General features: G+C 43.3%; 1 protein-coding gene across 2 annotated transcripts in view; it reads left to right on the top strand.

The window, feature by feature from the left end:
- Positions 1-779: 779 nt before the first annotated feature.
- ADAMTS18 (ADAM metallopeptidase with thrombospondin type 1 motif 18) overlaps positions 780-25,700 on the top strand; it is a 95,151-nt gene continuing 70,230 nt past the window's right edge. For both annotated transcript variants that reach the window (XM_028739637.2, XM_028739636.2), the window contains exons 1-3: positions 780-1,416; positions 1,508-1,592; positions 5,706-6,022. In XM_028739637.2, the coding sequence (XP_028595470.2) occupies positions 1,315-1,416; positions 1,508-1,592; positions 5,706-6,022 (504 nt within the window). In that variant the 5' untranslated portion in view covers positions 780-1,314. The remainder of the gene's footprint in view (positions 1,417-1,507; positions 1,593-5,705; positions 6,023-25,700) is intronic.

Below are 25,700 nucleotides of genomic sequence, written 5' to 3'. Positions count from 1 at the left end.
TGCCTGGGAATGAGCCACGTTTGGAACATGCTTCTGAGTGAACCTGCTTAGAGCTGCTCTGCGATTTACTCCCTCTCCTCCTTCGCCAACGATGATGATCATTATGACCATGATTAGGAGCACAGGAACCTGCCACAACGTCATGACATTGGTCCACGTTGTTCAGCACTGTCTACACCAGGGATGGTTGACCTGCTGCCTCCAAATGTTGTTGGATTTCACCTCATATCAGTCCCAGCTAGCCTGGCCAACAATACCTAGAAGGCCACGACATAGCCACCTGATCTACACTGAGCTCTAGCAAAGTCTCAGACGGGGTTTTTTAGGATTCTAAGCGATTTACAACCAATTACACAAGTTATGATCATTCCTCCGGTGTATTAAAGCTAATACTTTATATCCAATCTTAGTCCTAGTTAGAGCAGCGCCTCTGAAATCAATGGGCATGCCTAACAGATCTATTAATTCCAATGGCTTTGCTCTGAGTAGCACTTAGATCACAGTAGCAGCACTTTGTATCCAAAGCTAGTTCCGCCGTCGAAGTTAATAGACACAACTAACTTAGCCTTGGTAACCAATGGGCCTACTGTGCATAGAGCTCGGCTGAATACAATGCAACAACAATAAGAAGAACAGTAAGATTCCAATGGCTGAAGAAGATCAAAGAAACAGAACCCAGGAAAGAGCAGCCCAGAGCAAGGGGAGCCTGCGAAGGGCCGATCCTTCTCTTCTCTTCTCTCCCCTCCCCGCGCCCGCCCCATCCCCGGTAGTTGAGAGCAGGCGCTGCTGCCAAAGCGCCCGGAGCCACCAAGCAGCCTATTCTCTCTCTCTGTCTCTCCCCCACCCCCGATTGGTGCGCTCCATCGCTGCGCCCCCTCCGAGCCGTTGCTCCCGCTCCCCGGGGGCTGCGGCGCGCAGCGAGTTAGCGAGCGAAGCGGGGCAGCTGCGCCTTGGGGCCGCCGCGTCCTGGTGGCGGAGCTGCAGCCGATTTCAAAAGCTGCGCGCTGGCCGCGGAGGAGGCGGGGAAGACAGGCGGGCGGGCAGCAGCAGCAGCAGCAGGGCTCCCCTCGGCGCTCCTTTCTGCATGGGCTGCCCTGCGCCCGCGGTGGGCGGTGCAGGCGGGGGATGCCAATCCCCATGACCATCTCCCCGAACATGTGGCGGAGGAGACGGGATCTCCCGCTGCACGTGTCTGCTGCTGCTGCTGGAGGCGGCAGCGGCGGTGGCCGCGACAGGTAAACCCACCGCACCCCCACCAACCCCGCACTCCTGGCCGCCCCCTTCCCAGATGTACCGAGGCGAGAGGAAGAATCCATGGATTGCCTCCTGCTTTTCCTGTGGACTTTGCCCGTGGCGATCGGCGACGCCACCCCGATGCACTCGCTCACCATCCTCTGGCTCGGCAGCATTGCAAAGGTAAGTGGCGGTGGGAGACAGCGGGACGAGATCCGATCGAGGTTTCCCCACGTATCCCTGAGATACCCCTCTTTTTTCTCTCTTTTTGCAGAGTCTGCAGCTGTGCTGCCTCTGTTGCGTGTCCTTGGCGGCCGCGTTAACCGGTGACAGCGGCGGCATCGGCGGATTCAACCACGGTTCGTACCCTTTTCGCTTTCAATGCGAATGAATGAGCCTCTTTCTCGCCTGTGCGGGAGCCCATGGGAGCAGGAGGCGGAAAACTGTTAATATTGTTTGGTTGGGAGTAGTTTCACCGGAGGCCACTGTGCAAACCATAGTTCAGCAGGGAAGAACCATAGTTTAGGGGCAGAGCACCTGCTTGGCAGGCAGAAGGTCCCAGGCTCAATCCCTGGCATCTCCCGGTAGGGTTAGGAATGGCCCCTTCTGAAGTCTTGCAGAGCTGCTGCCTGCCAGTGTGAATGCTCTTGAGCTAGATGGACCAATGCTTTGATTCCATCAAAAGTAGCGATGACTCGATCATTGTGGTGGATTGAGTGCTGGAAGTTGGACTTAAGCGACCAGGTGTGTTCAAATCCTGATTTGGTTATGGAGTTCAATTGAGGGTGTGATGCTATACATACTTTCCTGAGAGTAAACCATACGCAAATCAGTGGGATTTAATTCTGACTACAGATGTGTATAGGATTGCTCTGGGGTGTGTGTGTGTGTATTGCCTCAGTGTGGTTCATCTGTAAAATGGGACCGTTTGAGGGTTGTGACAAGTGAGCAATGCAATAATTGCAATTAACTATTTCTTTGCTGAGACAGAAATGAATAAGAGGCTAAACATTGTGATGGCCAGTTGTGTTAGTGGTTTGGTAAGAGTTGAACAATTTTGGGGAGAACGGCTTTGTTAATGGCTATTGCCATTGATGTTTAAATAGAATCATAGAATTGTAGAGTTGGAAGTGACTGAAAGGGTCATCCAGTCCAACAGAACGTTAAAATGGCTATAGAATCAATAGACTATAGGAATAGTCTGGAGAAATTGGTGGAGGGATTACAGAATATGTACCCTGATAGCTCAGACCCAATTTAGCTGTAATAGAAGTTCCATTAGTTTCAATATGGAGGATCAAAGGTTGGGCTACTTGGAAATTAATGTCACTGGAGCCAGAAGGGCTTGCTTCTGTGTAAATGAAATAGAGGTGGAGATCATTCCTGCTGACTGGTGAACAAAAACTGGTGAATATCAGTCTCTTTGCACAGCTCTTTCAGCAATGTGGAAAGAAACCAGTCAGAAGTGTGAAAAGAAAGGAAGACAATAAAGAATATGTGCTTAAGGATTTGTAAGAAATAGATCAAGTCTCTCTCTCTCTCTCTCTCTCTCTCTCTCTCTCTCTCTCTGAAACATCTCAGTAGAAAGAATTTTTACACTTTCAAAGCACTTCCAGCCTTCTGCCCAAAATGAAAGAAAGAGAATGAAATGCTAATGTAATGTAGCAGTGTATTAAAACGTGTGTGAACAGGCAGGCAATGATTCCTAGATTTCAAAGAGAACAGGTGATTGCAGGCAATCATGGACTGAAGACGAAGCTCCCATTTTTTAAAAAAGATAAGTTAATGTTACAAACAATTGCGTGGCATGCTTTAGCACTCCAGCTCATATTGCAGAAGAATACAAAAAAACCCTACTCATGTTCTGTATGGATATCTATATACAAATAGATTCAGCAGGATGTCCAGCTGTGAATGTTCTGTAGCTCAGGAAGATCGAAGCGTGATGCTCTTGATAGCTGGGAGCGTTAACAAGTACAGTGCGCACAGGACTGGGAAAGGCAAATCCTGGTGTGCCTTGTGTCTGTTCGCTGGGGAATTCCTCCCTCTCGCAGCTGCTTGCATTTTTGGCTACCAGCCTGTTTAGCATCCTGAACTTCTGCCACTGATTAACACCACTGGAAAGTGAAAGGCTTGTGATATATCATTTCCACTGTCTAAGACAAAGGCAACCTATTGCTGCTTACATTTAATGGAGGCATAGAGCTGTAGAGATGGAAGAGACCCCAAGAGTCATCTAGTCCAGTGTTTCCCAACCTTGGGCCTCCAGCTGTTTTTGAACTACAATTCCCATCATCCCTGACCACTGGTCTTGCTAGCTAGGGATGATGGGAGTTGTAGTCCAAAAACAGCTGGAGGCCCAAGGTTGGGAAACACTGACTAACCCCCTGTAATGCAGGATGGGCTAGTTAGCAATTCTGCACCACTTTAACTCTATCTCTAGCATTTGTCCTGCCATACAAATTTGGCAGAGAAAGGTGCTCCGCCAGTTGCTTTCCTTGTTCAGATTATCATTAAGGTAAAAAGAAAAGCATTGGATTGTATCCAACTCAATTTTATTCAAAGTAGACCCATTGACATTAATCAATCTTCACTAATTTTAACAGGCCTAGCTTTGTATATAGTCCATTATGATGATGGCATGTGGAAAGAGATGTTGCTGAAGATCTAGAACTCCTAGGAAATCTGGGATTTTTTAAAGAAATGCTTTAATTGGAAGGGCAGAATTTCCTACGGAGGCATACTTATTATGACAGCTATTCCCCCACAATGTGCAACCACTGGGGAGTTGGGGGCATATTCCAGGAAATGTTCTCAGTTCATTTAGAACTAAAATCAAGCCTCTACAGAAACCTTTTTCATTCCTTCTGGCCAAACTTCTGAGGGCTCTATTCCAGTGGTGAGCAGGACCAGAGGCAAAACTGAGCAAAGCACTTAATGGAAGATTTACCTTTGGACAGCAGGCTAGTTTACTCCAGGCCAGCAAGAGCCATGATCAGAATTCAGGGATACATTCCATCCAAGCAAAAATGTAAAGGCAGGAGCAAAGTGTGGGGGGTGGCCTGAGGAGAGGGCTAGTAGCTTGGGTAGAGTTCTGAGACCCAGCTAGAGAGACCTGCAGAGGTCACACACCCTGCTGGGCCTCCTCTAACTCCCATTGACTGTTTTGACAGGTGAGCTAGTTCACTTACCTGCCAATCATCTGATGCTTTGCAGGTGCTGCTGATCAGCTGATTGCAATGCCTGCAAATTCTCCTTTTTGCAGGAAGTCACATCTTTACCTGATGCACACCTGCTGTCATATAGAATGTCAGGTTCAGGGCAGGTGGGCATGGTTTCTTGGACCCAGAGGCACCCCATTGCTGTACCAAGCCATCTCCTGATTTTCTTTGCTATCACTGCCTATGCTTGATTGCTGTCCCCAGGCATGCAAGCCATGACATGAATTCAGACTTTCCACCTGCCAAAATGGGCGGGCAAGTGTGTGAGCCACAATGTCTTGGAGCAGGGGGCGGTGTGCTATAGAGAGAGGACCTACCCCTCTGTAGCGCCTTGTCTCAATTTCAAAACCTGGAGCCAGTATTACATGAATATGTACTCCTTTCATGTTCATCCTGTCACCTATGTGCACATAGGATCATAATCAGGTGGAGTTAGGATGCCAGTGATCAGCAGTGCAGACCAGGTTTAGGAATTTTGTTCTAGGTATATTGCCTCACAATCTTTTCATTGTACTTCTTTGCTTATTTGATCATGAACAAGAAATCACACTGCAGCTGAATTAGCAGAAACAGGCAAAATTTGCAGGTTTGAGGTGATCTTTCTCAGCAGGAGGTCAGCTACAACCTTAAAAACCAGACTAGCCAAGCTGCCATTGGTGAGTTTAGTGGAGGAGAACGCTGAATCCTTTGAGACACTAATAATTAAATCCTTTAATCCAGTTGAACAAATTGTGTGCAATTCCTCCTGGGACTGCAGTATTCTTTGCTCTGCTTTTGAGAGACAGGGAGATTGCGCGGGGGTGGGGAAGCCACCTTCCCATTTGTCATCAATTAATTGAAGGGACGAGGGAGGGGAAAAAAACGACACCTTGGTGATGACAAATGTCTTCCCCAAAGTGACTGTGGGAAACTTCACAGCTACGCCAAGCCGTCTCTCCTGGCGGGAATGATCAGAGGGCAGAGAGGAAACTAGTCCAGTTTTATAATCCTTGTCATTTATGTGGGGCCGGCTGACATTGCTTTAGAAGTATTTATGCATGCATGGCTGTATCAACACAGACTGCAGACTCCCTGTGCCACTTTGCAAATGGTGATAACGAATGTGCCCTACTGGAAACCTGCTTTGCTGCATAAAAATGTCTTACAGAGGTTAATTTTTTAGGCAAGAAAGCAAACTAACCAACTAATAAATGAACAGGCATGCCCTTGGCTCATGAAGGCTGATGGCTAATAAACCCTTTCCCTTTCCAGATTACATCTTTGTCACCCCTGTTGAAGTGGACTCCAGTGGATCGTACATCACGCATGATGTTTTGCGCAGTGCTAGAAGGAAACGATCAACCGTGAGCTCTAAGAGTTCCTTGCACTATAAATTTTCAGCATTTGGACAGGAACTTCTCTTGGACCTCCAGCTTTCGGCCTTTTTTGGCAATGGTTTCACTGTCCAAGTGCTTGGGGAAGATGGCATCGTGCATTCTCAGGAACATGAAGTTGAACAGTGTTTCTATCAGGGATTTATAAGGAACTATAGTTCTTCTTCAGTAGCCATATCTACATGCGTAGGCTTGGTAAGTGTATGTTGTCCCCTTAAATGTAACCTAGCCTCCAGTCCCTTTCCTTTATTGCCTTGGCTTGTACCAAGAACTCTGTTAGGGAACAGTGGAATCCTAAACCTGTTAAAGAGAATGCAGGTGGGGTGGACTCATTTTGACACAGTTATTATGAGCCTGCAACATTCAGTTTGACATACAATCCTTCTCCAAACTCCCCACCCCCATTACCTGTCTTGCCAATGTAATCATATTCAACAAGAGAGCTATAATTACAGATGAGATCTTTCTGTGCTAAACTAGTGGTTATCTTAAGATTGGTTCCTCAAAAGACAAGCCTTCTGAAAGTACTTCTAAGGGCAATTATGTGCAGATGTTAATCCTTGGGAATTTCTTTTCTGCCCAAAATATTCACAGTGTATATATGTGTAACTGGTTGGAAAGGTTTGAGATCCTTCCTGTGTGTGTGTGTATGTATGTATAGTCTTTGCTCATACTTCTTCTGCTGTTAGCTCTCATTTCCTCACATGAACCACAGTGAAGGGCAGGGAAGCATAGAGGTTGTTTTCACTGAAGGCTACTCATTTGATGGCCATCATGACTAACACTCTTACTAAGAACATAGGCTATCAAAAAAGGGTCCAAGTTTTTAATTGCTGCAGTTGGTGCCAACCAATTGTCTATTAGACTCTTAGACTGTGTTTCTAGTCTTTATGGATGTGAATAATTTTGGGGGGAGTGTGTGTGATGAAATCACGGAGGCTGGGAATGGAGATGGACAATGGATGCTACTGACTGGGGACTGCACTTTAGTAAACTGCAGAAAATTCTCACCCCAGAAGTCTGTTTTTTAAACTTCATAGTTGATGTTCACCAACTAACAGTGTCTCCAGCCTTCCGCCTTCTATCATCCAATACACTCCCCAGCTGCCCCTTTCTGCTGGTATCTGTAAGATTCCAGCGCAGTGCAGGATCCCACAAAGAAGGTGGCAAAGTGAGAGGTGAGGAAAGGCAGGACCAGGCTGGAGGAAGGCAGAGCAGGAGGCAAGGCTGGGCAGAAGTTGCAGAGCTACAGAGAACTCAAGGATTCAGAGGTTGTGGCAGTACCTTTCTAGATCATTGCCTTGGTATTTGCATTTTTGAGGGGAAAGTCTTTTAAAAATGTTATTAGTGTGGGCTGCTAGTGTCAAAATTCAGGGTCATTGAAGCTCTCTCTCAGTGGACTTGATAATATTGGGTACATCCTTGTCCCTTGCACGTGTGTGTGTGTGTGTGTGTGTGTGTGTGAACTTCGAGGCATCTGTGCATGCAATTTTACATCCCTTTAACAGGGGTGTTCTTAACTGTACCCCATTATGTTTTGTTTTTCTGATATGTTATTTTGAGAAAGACATAGGGTTGGATCCAGATGAGGGTCCCATTGATATCAATGCAAAGATTTAGTCACAGCTAACTTAGATCCCATTGATTTTAGCAGAGCATCTGAAAGAGCAGCATGGAGCATTTTTCTGGTAGGGTCCCCAGATGCTGTGTACCCAAAAAATCATATACAAGGCTAAAATGTGTGTAAACATGCATATATTCATGAAAATAACATACAAAAATGCATTATATGAGTGGAAATTGCTTACAAAAATGTCAGAATCATTGGGTTGTATGCAATTAACTTTACACAGAATAGGCCAGTTGAAATTAATGGACCTAAGTTAGTCATGTCCATTAATGTCAATGAGTCTACTCTGAGTAGAGCTAACATTGGACCCAACTCATAGCAACAAACAAACAAACAAACAAACATTTAGAGCCCGTTCTTATGATTATACTGTTAAGGTTGTATGCAGATTGTCATATTTTGTGGGAGGGATTCAAGAACACATTGGAAATTTAGGTTTGTGCAACTGAAATGTATTGAAGTGTTTTTTGCTCCAGCACACCAGATCCACTTCAAAATACACAACAGACTTTTTGTAGTTAGGAACGTGATGGAGAAATGCACTACAAAGTATGGGAGGATTAGTGGGAAGACATATAAGCATCATGCAAGTATATTATAGTGAATGAAAATGAGATGACTGCATGTTGCAGAACTTTCCAGCATTCAAATCAGAATGAATAATCAGTAAAGACCAGGCATAGTCTAACCTCTGTGTAAGCTTTGTGCAAGCAAACCAAGATGAATGCTCAATAATCAGGTCATATGGAAGAGTCCCCGTTTTTGTTTTGAAGTAAATTGGTACATATGCTAAAAGAATGTTCTAAACCTCAAATCCTAATTAATTACTTAGCAATAGGTTCATGTAGGGTAGCTGAGTGAAAAAGAGACTAGGGGTCCTGCATATGTAAAGTTACACTTGGTAAAATTCCCTTTCCTACTCAGTTCTTCAAAGCATGGGATCCCTGTTTCCTTTTTTAGCTGGCCACCTTCAATTACTAGTCACTGTCTTTTAAGGTAACAATATCAGAATGAGATGCTATGTTAATTGCACACAACTATGTGTGTTATTGGAGGGACGCGGGTGGAGCTGTGGTCTAAACCACAGAGCCTAGGGCTTGCCGATCAGAAGGTCAGTGGTTTGAATTCCCGTGACAGCGTGAGCTCCCGTTGTTTGGTCCCAGCTCCTGCCCACCTAGCAGTTCAAAAGCACATCAAAGTGCAAGTAGATAAATACGTACCACTCCGGTGGGATGGTAAACGGTGTTTCTGTGTGCTGCTCTGGTTTGCTAGAAGTGGCTTAGTCATGCTGACCACATGACCCAGAAGCTGTACACCGGCTCCCTTGGCCAGTAAAGCGAGATGAGCCTTTATGTATGTTATTATATTACTTACATGCAACTAAAATTAGCTGTGGCCCTGGTGTGATTTCATCCAGGGTTATTCTCAGTAAGCATTGAATCCCTGGAGTGCAATGTTGGCAGCAGAGTGGATTTGAATGTTTTGTGGTTTCAGAAAAGACTGCAATGATTAAGCTTTTTAAATAGCTTTTGAAATTTAGCTCAGAAGTGCAGACAAGAATGAGATACTGACAGTTACAGTAAAGTGATGTGCCTGGCTCTCACTGATGAAACTGCGTTGGGAAAAATCTAGCACTTTTTTGTTAGGTGAATAAATGAAGTTGCCCAATACTCTACAACTAAGCATGAGATGGAGATGCAAGACATTCTTCAGAGTGATTTGTCAGAAAGGATTGGGAAGAAGGTTATAGCTTAGTGGCGGACCACATACTTTGTGCACAGAAAATCTTAGGTTTTGTTCCCTCTTTCATCTCTTAAAATTACCTCAGGTCTCAGGGCTGGAAAGACCTATCTGAATATTTTGAGAGCTGCATTCAGAGCCTCCCCAACCTGATGCTCTCTAGATGTTTTGGACTACAACTGTGATCACCCTCAGGCATCATGGTCACTGGTCAGGGATGACTGGAATTGTTGTCCTACCAGGCTGGAATGGACAATGCTTTGATTAGATGGACCACTGGTTTGATGCTGTAGGACTTCTTGCCCCTGTGAATGAGTGAGGAGTTGGACCACACCTGGTGGTCCTGCTCCTAATGTCAGCTGTTCCCAGTTCTTACATATTCAGGTCTGAATGAGATGCCTTCATTTACTCAGTGTTACCTGTTGCATGGAGAACATAAGTCAATAACCACTTTTCTATCAGTTTGCAATAACAATGCAATAACAATGATCAAGATTCTGTAAACAAGGAGTAGCTAATGTGATGCTTTTGTCCTCTGCACCAACCCTATACCCTTACTTAGAGGACAAATAGGCTTTTTGGCACTGTTACCTACTGAGTGCCACTCCTCTGCTTCTGGCAATTATGGTAGGTTCCACCTGTCTTAATAATGGGAAATCTGCCACCCTCCATATGTTGCTGGACTCCTGACTTCCATTATTCTTGACTATTGAGCATGTTGTCTGGGGCTGAAGGCAGTTGCGAGCCTAAAAACATTTGGAGAACTACAGGTTCTCCAGCTCTGACCAATCTCCTGGAATAAGAAGCAAAGCTCTTGATCAAGGGTGGGACCCTCCAGACATTGTACTCCATCAGCCCCCAGACAGCATAGCTGATTATCAGGGATGTTGGGGGTTGTAGTTCAACATGCTGTGGAGGACACCATTCTGGCTGCAGGGGTGTAACCATATGCTTGGAATCCTGTGCTGTGATTGAGAGTCTCTTGTGGACAACCACCATTTGTGTCTCCACCCCCCTTCCCTTACTATGTTTTGTCACTTGGCTAGCCTTCTTTCCTATTTGCTTTGTTCACTGCAATTAAACCGAAAGTGGTGTTGCTTCTACATGGTTGGTAGCACTAATCTTTCCATTGTTCCTTTCATTAGCAGTAGCTTCTCCACAATAAAATGGCAGTGACCCATTCTTTTAAGCCTGGAACACCACAATGTGATTTGGAAGCAATTGTATTTCAATAGACTGCAGGGATTCTTTGATCTCACTTGTTTTTTGGTCTCTCTGTGTGTAGTGCGGGGAGCAGCATGCTGGGGAGCATTCTCTAATTCAGCAGTTCAGATGTCTACTTCGTGCTTTTGCCTGGATAGAAGATTATGAAGAGAGAAGAAAAGTCCCTCTATAAGCTAGCTGGGTGGGGGAGGACCGAGGACCTGGTGCTTTACTACAACTCTGCAATGAGGCTGACATTGAACTCCATGTGTCATTGATTGACATATTCATCATGCTCTGTTCTTTAAAAAAAAGGGGGGGTATAAGAAGTTGGACCTTTGGTCGTTCTAGCTCTGTCTTGTCTACACTGGCGGGCAGAAGCTCTCCAGGATTCCAAGTGAGACACTTTCTGGTATTATAGGAGATGGAACCTGAAACAGTTGCTCTAACAGTGAGCTATGTCCTCCACTCAAAGAAGAGCAGAGGAAGTGGACTTATCCTGAGTCAGACAATTGGTCCATCTAACTCAGTGTTGTCTGCACCAGGGGTGGAAAACCTTTGGCCCTCAGGCCAAGTTTGGCTCAGCATGGCACCCAGTTTGACCCATGACTGTTTCCCATAACTCATGGCCATTTGTCCCACATGCCAGTGATGCCAAGTGTGGGGCAGATAGAGATGCACCTGGATCAGCTGCATGGCTGAGTTCTGCATGTGGGACTCACTTGTGAAGCCACTCCCTGCAGAATGCAGACTTGAAGTCACTGAATACTGGCTGATGTACTATTTTTCAAGCCTACTGCTTGCAGATCAGCTGCACTTCAAAGCACCATGCAAGGCTCTTTGCAAGGCCTTTGTAGTGCTTTGAAGTCTCAGCAATCATCACCTGACATCTTTGTGGTGTCAAACCTGGCCCATGAGGGATCGGAAAGGTGAGGATCTGGCCCACTATCCAGTTCAGTTTTCCAATCCTGGTCTATACTGACTGGGAGCAGATTTCCAGGATTCCAGATACAAGTCTTCCTCAGCCCTGCCTGGAGATGCTAGGCATAACAGTAATAAATAACTTCAAATAAATAATCAGCATGTCAATAACAATAATACAATTCAAACATTAGCATGTACAAGTGAGGCCTGCAACAGAATGCTGCAGCATAGTGTGCTGATGTTTGGGATTCCAGCTACTTTACTCCATCCCCAACCCCCTTATTTTCATTCCTCTTCCAACCGTCAATCAGAATTCATACACACACACACACACACACACACACACACACACACACACTTCATATAGACTGGACTGGCCCAAGGCATTTTGCTGTCTGAGGTAAAGGACAAGATGATGCCACCTCTCCAAATCCACATATAGAAGCGAAATGGACTTGCGCTTGAATCTTCCTTCAGCATTGATGATAGCGTAGCATCATTCACAGTATCTGAGGGAAGCAGCCTAGGTTAGGGTTGCAGGGCAGATTGGGTTGCGCACGCAGCTCTGTCTGCTCCACAGCCCCTGGCGTCTGCTGCCTATCTCACTCTGTCTAATGGTAGGGCCGGCCCTGCATGTAGACATGGTCTGAGTGTAGATTCCTTGGATAAGAAAGCCACTGATTATGTTGCTGTCTGCCTTTCTGATCCTATCGGTGGGGAAAGGGGCTTTGCTGCTTTCTTGCCAAATTCTTTTTTGGCAGGTCTGCTATGAATTTAAAGTGCACAGCAGGCACTGTGCACTGATATGCTCTGACATTGAATTGACTGGCTATGGACTGATGAAAGCTAAATTAGTTTTGGTTTCAAACAGTAGGGAATAGACTAGAATGCTGTGTATATAAAATTATATATATGGTTAAAAAAATCAGTTTTACAAAGGTGGCAGTCATGTTGACAAGGAACATGTCAAACGGGAATTTCGTTCCAGTTTAAAACTGATAACAGGGGATGCCAAATTGCAGTTGCTGACAATGAAATCTTAAAAAAAAATTTTTTTGCTGTCTTCAAATACAGAAACTTGTCAGTTCTTGAAAAATCTTGATATATGGGTTTGCTGATGATAGGAGTGTTGAGAAATAATATCAAGCAGATACTTCTTGGCTTCCTTCTCCATATTTTTTTGGGGGGAGGGATTTAACAGGTGCTGAAAAACAGTTAATGTGAGTTGTTGAAGGTCAATGCAGCTTAGCTGTAAAACCTTCCCAGAAATGGCCTGTACTACCATTAGGCCAGATGTGGAGAACCTATGGCCCTCCAGATATTGCCAAACTACAACTCCCATCAGCCCTAGCAAGCATGGCCAATGGTGAAGGGTGATGAGAATTTACTTATTTCATAACATTTTCACACCGCTTCATTGTAAAAAACCAAACCAAAGCAAACCCTCAAAAGTGGTTTACAGAAATATAAAACAAGTAAATCAAGAAAAAATGACAACAGTACTTTAAAACATAACAAAAGTTAAAATATTAAAACTGATTAAAATTACCTCAACTTTCTAAGAATCTAGGCAGGCTTGTCTAAACAAGAGTTTTTTAAGCAAGTGCCAAAAAGAAATGCATGCCTGCTTGATATCAGTAGGCAGGGAGTACCAAAGTGCAGGTGCTGCCACACAAACTGAATTCTTACAAATCAGAACCAGTATTATGTAACACTTGTATTAGCAGGGACACCATCTGGGGAGGGGCTGAGGGCCTTCTTGGCAGTGGCACCTTCTCTGTGAAACGCTCTCCCATCAGATGTCAAGGAGATAAAGAACTATACAATTTTAAGAAGACACCTGAAGGCAGCTGTGTATTGGGAAGTTTTAAACATTTGATGTTTTATTATGTTTTTATATGCACTGGAAGCTGCCCAGAGTGGCTGGGAAACCCAGCCAGATGGGTGGGGTATAATTATTATTATTAATTACTTTATTAACCTGGCTCTGGATGGATGTAATAATGTTTGGGCACCCAGTGTTGAAGAACAGTGCCCTAGAAGTTACATTACCAATCTTTGCGACCAGTTTGCCCAAGCACTAGACAGCCTTGGCATTGTCTTGCTAGACATATGGCTAGATCTAGTCCTACTTAGCATCAGTGAGATAGTTCTTACTAATGAAAAGCCTGATGCATTTCAGGTGTAAAAGCCTTTCTAAGGCAAACTCTCCTGGTGCATACTGTACATATGAAAATCATGAAGAGTGAGGAATCTAGACTGAGCCTACTCTGTCCTGCCCCAGACCCTAGCCACATGTAATTTATACATACATATGAAAGATCTGTTCTGACCTTCAAAAAGTTTTTAATTTGTTTTATAAAATGCATGGACATCCGGAGTTGGGAATCCATATGCAATCCATACCCCCCTCCATATATTTGTGGAACATCTGTACAGGGCTACTGGTACCTACAGGGTAGAATCTTGAAACAGGGGTGGCCCAAGACATGTTGATACCTGATAGGAAGGGCAAGATGGAGTCCCATCTGCATTCCATGAACAGAAGCTGGCTGGACAGGCAAGTTGAATTTTACTTCAGCACCGGTGATGGGATAGTATCTGAGCAGTGATCACATGTCTAGTTTGGTCCTTAGAGGGACCACAGATGCACTTTCTGCTAAATTACCAGTGGCAAACCAACTGAATGTTCATAGAATAAATAGATCATCATAACCCTAGCATTAGAACCAGTACAGTCATCCCCACCCCCATCTCTCTCTGCAAACTTTTATACTTAATTTGAGGAAAAAACACATATGCATGGGAATGTACTTATAGGGGAAAATAAACTTAAGTTCTGTGCCACATTCCTAATTCTGCATTGATTTTTTTTCTTCCTTCAAAAAGGCTTAGGATGTAGGATGTTATTATCAATCCCATATGCTTTCAATTAGACTAGTCCAAACCACAGGAAATGTTTAAAGTTAATATTGTAATTGAAAATGTTTCTTGTAGGTAGAAATATATATAAAAATAGTCAAAATTTAGAAAACCTGCCAGTAGTTGGAAACTGTGTCAGATGAGAAGGCTGGGAACAAATTTGAGTTAGGAAGGCAAGTTCTGAAGCATAGCACCTGTTGTGCTGAGAGGATTTCCTGGGGAAGGGTTGATGTGGCAGGTTATTTGTAGGCAGAGATTATTCATTGTAAAAAGATGTGCATGTCAGAGCTTGAGATTTAGATGTTTGAGATTGGGTAGCATGCTTCCTAAATATATTTTACTTGGAATCAAGATTGTGCCCATTTGCCCCACACCGGCCAATTTTCAAAGCAGGAGTGGCTGATCTGTAATTTCAGTCCAGATACTGTTGGACACGAACTCCCATCAGCTGCAGCCAGGGATGATGGGAGCTGTAGTCCAGCAACACTGGGGGTGCCAGAGGTTTCCCAACCTTGACCTAGGTGCTCGAATCATAGGTCACCTGTTCTGCACCAGTTACACTTACTATCTGTCTGGCATTCTGTCCCAATTCAAGGTGCTGGAATTAAAGTTTTAAGCACCAAATGTTTTCTAACCACACTATCTGAAGGATCTCCTATGCCCATGTAAACCACCTAAGCTTTAAGGCTGGCAGCTGGGGCATCTTCTCTCTTGTATCGTGCAATGCCAGACACTTACCTTCTCGATGCCAGTCTTTAAATATTTTTGGCTGACAAAAGAAAATGAGGATTGAAATATCTGGACTGTTAGGATTTTATTATTTATTATTTTTTTGATAAAAGTTCATCTGTGCAAGAGTGTCTATGTTAAGCTTTGTAAGATGTTACCAAGTAGTAATTCATTTAGAACTTGAAAAGATTACAGACAGTGAACAAATGCACCCCAGATCAAGGGCAAATGACCCTCTTAGTATGGCAAGCTAGACTAAGACATTGGCAAGTGGATGGCACAACCCAACTGTCATTCACTTGAAATCATTGACAGGTGGGTTGTCCTGCTTATCAGTCAATGTCCTAAAAATCTTCATTGTGACAGCATGGTGGTTCAGGGTCTCAGTTGCTTTGTTTTTTAGGAGGCACAAGGCAAGCCACACAACTCACACAGCTCTGTCCTCCATCTGTCATTGTCCTTCAGCATCTGCTTGAGATGGTCACTCACTCTTCCTAATGAAAGAACCGGCCCTGTTCAGAGTATGATGTGTGGCTTTTAACCCAACAGATGAACACCAAGGCACTATACCACATTGCTTCTCTTTTAAAAGAAGAACAAAAGAACTAATATCCTAGTAATGATAAATGTGATGAAGATATAGGTTTCTACCTCAGACTGTGGAACAAGTTTCTACAACCTTTTGGCATTTTTTTTTAAAATGAATATGCATTGCAAGGGGTTATTTGTGATATATATCTGCCAAAGTGGTGAGACTATGTTGTGATTTCAAACATAGTTAAATATAGCATAACACATTTTGTACTGTTGAAAATAAATCACAACTCTGAAGTGCGAATATAAGGGGGGAAATGTCTCACTTACTCCAAGGGCAGACTATGGGGAAGCAGCCCTGAAATGTCAAGGAAATGAATTAGATCTGTTTGAGATAAGTCTTTCCAATATATCATTGTATGTGTCTAGAACAAGCATGGTTACATTTTGCAGGTGGTTAAAAATATATGCTAGATATATGCAGGTAAAAGAAGATGTTCTTCTGCAAATCATTGCCTGATCCTTGATGGATAGTTCAGTTCTGGCTGCAATGCAAACAGTGTCACATGTCTTTGCTGCTAAACAAGGACTCTTTGTAGGAGTAGCATTTGATGTGACATGTAATCTTAACTTATGGTAGTTCACCTGTGATTACTCTTATAGGGTTGCCAAACGTCAATGAAATTTTCTGTCCGATTGTTTGAAATATGGCAACCCTACTTTCATGCATTCAAGCTGATTTGAGCTTGCTTCCTGCATTATCCCTTAGGTAGCAGATGCTGAGGAGTGGTGGTGAAGTGTTGTGGGACCCAGTTGTGTGGGCTGCATTACCTCTGCTGTCCCCACAATGTTAGTTTGCTACTCTTCGGAGAAAGCTATCCCCGTGTTGAAAAAAAGATTGTAGTCCAATCATTTTCTGTATGTGGGATGGAGGATGGTGCCACCTTCTTTCTCAAGTGGCAAAATGGCTTGGACCATGCAGAAGATCCTGTAGGGTCAGGCTACAAGCCCTGCCCCAATATTTCATGCCTTCCTGCCTCCCATCCCTGACAAAAGAGTTGTGTGTGGCTATCTGCATAGAGAAATCTGAAATCTTATTGAACAAGGTTCCAGATCATGTGGAATCCCATGCACATAAAACTCTGCATGCATGGGCTTTCCCTGTTCATATGCCCATATGAGATGCACAGATGTTGGAGGACCAGAAAGTTGTAGGATGTTGGAGGCAGGGTCAGCTGTGTGGGTCCACTGTCCCTTCTGTACATGGTGCTGGATAACATATGAATGGAGGCTTAGATGTTGTTTTCATCAAGTTGCATGGGGCTTCTCAAATCTGTGAAGACACACCATTCCAAATCACTCTAGAAAGCATCAGCAGTGCATACCACCTAGATAAAAAAACAGGGTAACTTCAGGCCAAGGAAATCCTCTGTTTGACCCCCCAGGCCATAACCTCCCTGAGTGCTTCTGCTGGGCTTCAATGCATGAATTGATAGTGCCTCTTGCTTGCTTAGCAGAAGGCTGGAGAGATGTGGTGTGTATGGAAACCTCTGGCTTTTGTATGGTTGGAATGCAGCCTACTGCACAAAGTTAACAGCCACATCCATTGGTTTGCATACTCTTGTGTCTGAACCTGCCCATCATGTGAACCCAGAAGGTTGCCCACAAGAGAATGCTGGCCTTGGATTGAAAAGAAGGTTCCCCACAAAATGACCTCATCATTTTGATTCAGAGCACTGGCTAGCTGTTCTTTAATTCTGCATAAGTGGTGTAAATCTGAGTCCTGGAACACCCCCCAGAATTCAAAATATCTGAAGAGTCTGCCTTCTTCCTGACTAGGAGCACCTCTGCCTTGTCTGGATTAAGCCTCAATTTGTTAGCCCACATCCAACCAATTACTGCCTCCAGGCACTGATTCTAATTTCAATAGGCTTCCTTTGTATTAATCACAATGAAGCGAAATTAAGACCAGGTCCATGCTAGTGCAGTCCTGTCCTCACTGCAGCCTTGTCACACCCTAGACCCACCTAGGTAATCAGCAGTGTCAAGTGGGTGGCTCTCTGGCTTTGTCCCACCTCATGGGTCACAACTGCTAGCAAGGCAATTCTTATATAGGCCAACGACTTAAAATATCTGAAGCTTATTGATATTAGCAGCAGTTCATGCATATAAATATACTCACGCCTTGCCTACCATTCAGAAATTCTTCAGTTTGGGATTACAGTTCTTGGAGTAACAGCCTTTTAGGCTGAACTCAAAGGGCCAAGTGCATGTAGAAGCATCACAGTAGATTAACAAGAACAACATATTCCTGAAAGAAAGAGAAATTTGAGCCAATAAAGGGATTACTGACTGTCATCCATGAATAAATCTCCAATTTGATTCTGAAGAAATCCTGTGAAGTGCACCCAAGCACCGAATTTCTGAATATTGTTATTCTGCTGGTCTGCACAAATGCCCTGAATAATGAGAGACAAGTCTCTGCTCACTGTGCAGTGGTCTGGGTCAGTTGCAGCGAGGGTGTTCTCTTTAGGTCATGGAGAAATCATTATGAATGGGCTAATGAAACTCACCTGCTATTCAAATCAGTCACAGAGTTCTTGCAAATTCTTTCTTGGAAAGTTTGCAAGGCTAAATATGGTAGCATATTGTCGCTTGGAGAAAGTGAATGCTCCCAAACAACCTCTGTATAAAATGAAGGACAGAACAATGCTATTTCATGGTGTTATTTCCTATCTACCCAAGACCACCCTCACTGGTGTAATGTGAGTTTCTTTTGTGGTGCTAATTTATCTGGTTTATGAAGATGGCTGATTTAAGAACTAGTTTCTTCTGCTACTCTGGATTGCTACTTTTCTGTGACATTGCTGTATTGTGGTACAATGAATTGTTTGTGTGCCCTTTGCGCTGAAAGGTGGGTTATAAATGTAATAATAATAATAATAATAATAATAATAATAATAATGGCAAGCGGTGTTTTCCTATTATGACTGTTGCTGTTCTTATATTTCTGGTGATCTGCATATACTAATGTGCATAAGGCAGTGATTCATGTATAAATGAGAGCAGTGTGGAGATTCTTGGTTTTGCAATCCTACAGCCCCTTGGAGGGTATTCTAGGGCCATAAGAAGCACCAGACGAGAGAGAGAGAGAGAGAGAGAGAGAGAGAGAGAGAGAGATTCAAACTTGAAGAAGGAGGTCTGATATTGAATGCTTCCTTCTTCCACAGGCCTTACTTTACTATGTCAGAGCTCTGAGTTGTTCCATCTAGGTCAGTATTGTTTACACTGACTGGCAGAGGTTTTCTAAAGTTTCAGACAGGGTTCTCTCCAACTGTACCTGGAGATACCAGGAATTGGTCCTTCAAAGCAGATTCTCTGCCACTAAGTTACAACTCTTGCACATATGATGTCAGTAGGGCTGAGAAGGCAGCATGGTGGGGGTGTACTGAAGGCATGCTAGAGCCAGAGCAGGGGGGTGGGGAGTGTTGCATCCAATGCCTCCACAGTCCCCTGATATGCCCCCAAATCAGGGAAGTAATATGTTAGCCCTAAATCTGGAATAGTTTGTGTCATCATTTCAGTTAGGAGGAAAATGGTTATCATCATCACCACCACGACCACCATCAACATAGATGGGGGGAAAATGGAGGAGCATGAGAATACCCATCCACCCAACCAACATGAGGCTAGTAGGGTGTTCATTGGTGTGGTTCGGTTCTCCTTCCTACCCCCCATTTTAGGATTGCAGCCTTAGAAAGATGAAAGAAATTCTTTGGCTGCATCTGACTGAGAGCTCTCACTAAGCAGGGAAAGTAGGCTGGAAGTTCAGCAGTCATACCCAGAGAACCAGCTGTTGCAAATAATGTACTCCCAAGTCTGGCATCTGGAGATTACAGCTGCCAGATTTACTTCCCTGTGAGACGAGAGTGCATTGACTCTGCTGCCAGAGCGTAGTAGTAACTGCAAAAGAACAAAGAAATAAATGACTGAGATCCAGGCCGCTTCACTGCTGGACTCTCAGGCAAGGCACTAAGGGAGAATGCTTGTTCCAGTGGTGCTCCAGAAAGGAGCATCTTCAACACTTTGCCTCCATTTGTTCAACACTTTATTTTCTATTGTGCTCAACACCCATTTCATGAACTTGATAAGTGATTTGCATGGGTGATTTATCACTATCACATGAGACAATAAATTCGAGCATGTGGACCTGATCACAGTCATTTTTAATCATTCACACACACAAAGGTTGTTGAATGGGAACTGCTGCTGTGAATTTTCCCATGAGTTAAGAACAAGCTAATGTTAAAGCAGCACTGGTCACATGTCCTGCATCAAAACAAAGCCTAATTGGGGTGCACGACAAGTTAAGATCCAAACACCCAAACCACTGGGTGGAGTGGAGTTACTGCACTGGCCTCCTGGAGGGCATTGATGCTTACCAGAAGGGAGAGGGGGAGTGGCAAGCCAGCAGAGAGGTCAGTGTGGGGCAAATACACTGGCAGGACTGCCATATTAGCTCCAGCAGTGTGTTTTGAACCATGCTGACCTCCACCTGCTTCCCCTTTCTCCTGCTTCCTCCCAGTCAGTGACAGTGACTCGCAGCTAGCGTAGTGGCTCTGCCTTACCCAGTAGCAACCACTTCCCCAGCCAGCCATCTCTGGGCATTCCCCACAATTGTAGTGCAGAGCCGGGTTTGCCATGTGACCTACCCGACTCCACCTGCAAACTAGTTCTGCTGCCTGCCCATCACCATGTTGAAACAATATTCAATTGCCTAGTCCAGTTGGCTTCTGTATACAGAATGTGGGGTAGGGATAGATGAATCTTTCACTTTTGGTTTCTTGGTTTCTCATTTTCCCAATCCTAAATTTGGTCCTCCACATTTTTGCAGAAATCTTCATTTAAAAAAAATAATTCAAACAGCCTCATGAAAATGTTTCAGCATTTTAGCGCAAAATTCTCCTAACGTATGCTTTTTTGCAAGCAGTCATTAAAATAAATCTTTTTTGCAAGCAATTTCCCCATATGCAATGCATTTTTAATGTTATTTTAACGAATGCACATACTTCTATGCACATTTTCCTTTAATAGATGCATTTTTGTCCACATTGCTTCTTTACAGTGCAAAATTCAGAGAAGCTGAACTTGGATGGATAATTGTGGTTTGGTTTCAATATTGGTTCGAGAAGTGAAAAGTAGGTAGTTTTTCATTAAAATGCAAATAAAATCAACTTCTCCCCCCACCTCCTCAAAAGGGATGGGTACTATTTCCTTGCTGCAGGCAGCAAAATGTCTTAGACTGCTCCTGCAGTTCCATATTCTTTTTTCCAAGTCCCCCGTGAACAAATTCATTGATAATATAATACACAATATATTATGCAACTATCTATCTGATTGATTGATTTTTTTTTGTTCCCTTTTTACACACCTCTTTTAAGAGTCAACATATACCAGAAATGGATATTATTTCCCCTGGAGATATTCTATTTGCAATTAGGGTAGAAAGTTGTCCTAATTTGTATAGATACTCTGTCAATTATAAGCAAACACCACACTTTGTCAAGCCACCCCTTCATAGACTGTCCCTGGGGGCATTTCCACTCTGAAGCCAGGTGAAATTTGGCTGCTGTTAACAAAAGGCTTATTCATTCATATTGTGTACTCGGAATAGGTTGCTCAGGGTGGATATAGAGATATGTGTGTGAAGAGGAAGCCCACCAACAAAAGAAAAAGATTCTTGACTCAGTTGAGAAGTTGCTAAGAAGTCTAAAGCTAGCTACTGTCCCACAGTCTTCCACTTGTAAGAAGAGGATAATATACAGTACAGATATTCTGTACAGAACTGTTATAGTGATGATTGAGATAATGAATGTGGGGTGCTTTGAACACTCTCAAGCAAGGACAGGAAACCTGTGATCCTCCAGATGTTGTTAGACTCCCATCAGCCCCAGCCAGCATAGCCAATGGTCGGGGTGATGGGATTTGTATTCCAGCAACATTTGGAGTACGTAGGTTCCTCACTTCTAAAGCATTGTGTTAATGCAGAAAATATTATTAAACCCACCATTAAGCCTCTTCTCGTGTCACTGATTTGCTGGTGGTCCCAAGGACCATCTTTTGAGAACATGCTGTTCTAGGTAGTAAATGTTGGAAAGCCTCCACTTGGCAAAGGTTTGCATCAAGAAATGGTACTCGCAAGCTTGAAACAAAAATTAATCTAATACATGTCTGCCATATGGTAAGAAAATGTTCAGAAATCTCTCCCCACCCCCAGACTTGTTTATAAACATCTGAAAAGAAAACAAAGTGGGGAAGGAGGGAAGGAGTATAGCTTCATGTAGCTTCTCTCATGTCACCCATTCCTCTCATCTTGGAATTTCTGTAGGACAGCATGTGACTGATCATCTTCATGTATGAAAATAAGAAAATAGATGCTCCCGCATGGTTTAGGGCATATACAGCCATTCCAAGCAAACTGCAAAGGCATAGCATGTAACTGCTTTGTATGGAGTAGGGAAGTGCATAATGTTGCTGTGCTAAATGGAACATTTTTTAAAAATAACAATCTTGGGTTGTAATCCCCAAACAGGTTGCACTGGAATGATACTAAGGCTCTTTAAGGATCTGCCTCCACATTTACTTTCTGCACCAAAAACATGAGGCATATAGCTGGCAGTGTCTTACAGCATGTACAGAATGTGCTGATGTGGTGTAGAGCCAGTGTGGTGTAGTGGTTAAGAGCGGTAGATTCATAATCTGGTGAACCGGGTTCGATTCCCCGCTCCTCCATCTGCAGCTGCTGGGTGACCTTGGGCCAGGCACACTTCTCTGAAGTCTCTCAGCCCCACTCACCTCACAGAGTGTTTGTTGTTGGGGAAGAAGGGAAAGGAGATTGTGAGCCGCTTTGAGACTCCTTAGGGTAGTGATAAAGCGGGATATCAAATCCAAACTCCTCCTCCTCCTCTGATACCACAGAGTGACTGTAGAAGATTCCCACCCACCCGGAATTGGGGAATGGGTTTTCAGAGGACAGGATGATGTTTCCAGGGATCTCTCTTCCTAGAAATTAAAGATTGCTAGTGAACACATTCCAGCCAGGCAAAAGCACTTGAGAAGGGCTTGGAACAAGACTGGTGATGGATGTGGCCTGGGGAAAGTATTGAGGGCTGAATGGAGAGGCTTGGAGACCTAAAGTTCCCTACTGTATAATTCCAGGGCAAACTATTTGTTTGTCTTTCCTAGTCTTGCCTGCTCTGAGCAGCAGTGGTTTCCCAGGATATCAGGTGGAAGTGTTTCCCATCAGCTACATACTTCCTGAGCCTTGCAACTGGAGATACCAGAAATTGAAGATGGGATCTTCTGTGTACCAATCTACTATGAAATGGCTCTTCTTTTCATAGGTCCTTCATAATATTCAATGTGTTGGGGAGGTTTGTGAACTTGTGTCACTGTGTGCACTTGCATAGATTTCTAGTCACATTTGTTCCACAAATCCTGTGTTTGTATGCACAACTACAGCTTAGTTGAGTGCTATAAAGCCAGTTTTATGACACTGGGTTTTTGGCTCAAGAATGTGTCATTTTTAACAGACAGCATAATGATGATTCAGTTGTAGTTTAACAGGCATGCTTTGCACTCTGGGATCTGTTTGCTATTAAATCTGGAAGTTTGGGGATGTTTATCTGGTTTACTATATATCTAAGGTTACAGTTGTTATCTAGGTTTCTTATTGTTGCAGAACATCTTGAGGGAAAGAGCGAAGAGATGGGATCTTTAAACCTGTTGATCTTTAGCAGAAATACTTGCTGTTCTGGAATTCAGATTTAACACAGCCTGAACTGTAGCCAAACAGGAATAAAATTTACTACTTTATCACCCTTTAATATCAGAATGGGATTCAGATGGGCCAAGAATGTTTCTTTATTGTATATGGGCAATTTCTGGAAAACAAAAAGGATGACATTTACTGTCCTTTCCCTGCTGATTCCCAAGGACAAGCCAAGTAAACTAGTATCATTCAGGGAAAAAATGATCACAGTGATCCTATGAACATTCCCATTGTGTTCAGTACAAAAGGTACCTTTTGGGATTGTAAATGGAATAAATAAGGGGGAGTAGGCTGAGGAGCAATGTGAATACATGTAGGAAAATCATGATCAGGTTTAGACCTTCATGCATTTCTCTGCAGATCTAAACAGCAATAGGGCAGAGGAAAAGTGTGCACTGGCTCTGGTTTGGACTAGAGAACATGGACAGATTCAATTTTGTTTGCATTTAAATGAGAAACTACCTAATTCTCACTTCTCAAACCAATAGGAGAACTGAAACACAGCTAGCCTTCAAAATTCACACTTCTCTGAATTTTGTGTTGCAGTCCTCTAACCAAACAGGTGCATAAATTTGGGGGAAGTGTGGCATACATTGAATGTATAACATACAAAAATTATTTCTATTAGTGAAAAATGCATGCAAACATGTGTTTAGAGGAACTGAATTAAAGACTGGAAGAAAGAGAAACAAAACAAAAATGACAGATTTCAGATCACAATTAGGCACTCAGCCTTCAGCAGGTGTCCAATTTGGTTCAGGTGGAAAACTGAATTGCTTTTTTGCTAAAACATATCTATCTCTCCCTGAAGCTTCTTTTAGACAATAAATGCATCTGTTCAAAACACTTCACTTGCCCCTCTACAAAGGTCTGTTCCACAGAAGGATGTGGTATCTGATGTTTTACCATATTTGGTGTGTTGGGTCTGTGGGCTTTTATGCAAGAGATTTGAGTGGATTGAGGTGGTGGTGATTCCCATTCAGTACTTAAGGTGTCTAGTCAGGATGAGGCCTAGGGCCAAACGTGACTCTCTAGGCCTTCAGAACTATCCACAGTCCTGCTTCGCATCAAAGCGTTTTGCCTGTCTGCAATGTGTCTTTCTTGCTTATCTGCATGGAGGGTAGAGAAGGGTGAGGGTTAGAGTTCGAGTTCAATAGCATAGGAAGGGGTGTGTGAATGTGTGTAGAAGCTAGCCCACTGTAAAAAGTTAAAATTTACATTTGTTCTTCTGCCTAGTTTTGCCTCTGGCCTCACCTACCGCAGGCATGTTGTTCTCAGTGCATTGCAGTGAAATAAATGCGGGACTTGGACTGAAGAAGCTTCCCTATTTCCTATGCTTAGTGGTTCAGCTTTAGGCTCAATTGGCATGTGAGCAAATGGAGACCAGATAGTGGATGAATGGAGAATGATTGTGGCAGATCATTTTGATAGATTTCTTTTGTGAGCTGTTAATCAGGATATCTCAACACTAGAAGTGGGGCAGGAAGTTCCATGGAGGGGGAGAAGATCTCACAGGAACCGGAGGTACATTCATTTCAGCAGCAGAGATTAAGTGCTAGCCATGGGATATGTGGCGAGGCAAGAACATCATGAGAACATCTGGCTAGCACTATTTTAATGTTCAATGTCTTTTGTGTTTTAATTTACACATATTTGTGAAAGCATGCAAAATGAATTATATTCTAATAAATCACTTTGCAAAAATGTGTATCTAAGGCAAAATTGCATACAAAAATGTTTATATTAAGAGAAATTCACACTAAATTGTTGATGAATTTTAATGAGGACTTTTTTTAATGCAAACTGATGTGGAAGTGTGGACAACTGAAGCGTAAAAAAAATGAGAATGTGAAAGAAACTGAAATTGCCACATTCTCCCATCCCTAGCTAATACTGACCAGTTTGAGCCCAATTTCTCCCCACCTGGTTTCACTTAAGATTAAAGTTTTAGAGAGTGGCTTCCTGGTATTTGAACTAAACCTTACATTTATTTTGCAGAAAATAAATGATTTGTTGCTTTTTTATCATCATTCTTTACAGGGATGCATTTGTTTCTGTTCTCTTTATGACAACTCTTTCTGTATCACTCACCTATATTTTCAACATTTCATCATTGGTTCTTGTTGGTGCATGAGAAACAGTTCAAACATATGAGAAATACTGCACTGTCTTCCTTTCACAACAAAACAAGTGAAGCATTAGGGAATTCAGAGCATAATCCCATGGCTTCCTGTTTGCTTTGCAATGCATTTTGGAACTGTCATTACTAATAAAATATCTAGATTTTTATCCTGTGCTCACAGCAGCCTTGCTTAAACAGTTCCCCTTGACATAATTGTCAAACCTATCTTAGGCCTGTT

The sequence above is a fragment of the Podarcis muralis genome, chromosome 7 (genome assembly GCF_964188315.1).
Source record: "Podarcis muralis chromosome 7, rPodMur119.hap1.1, whole genome shotgun sequence".
NCBI classification, from domain to species: domain Eukaryota; kingdom Metazoa; phylum Chordata; class Lepidosauria; order Squamata; family Lacertidae; genus Podarcis; species Podarcis muralis.
The sequence above is the reverse complement of the archived record's forward strand: the minus strand, read 5'-3'. Positions and strand labels throughout refer to the sequence as shown.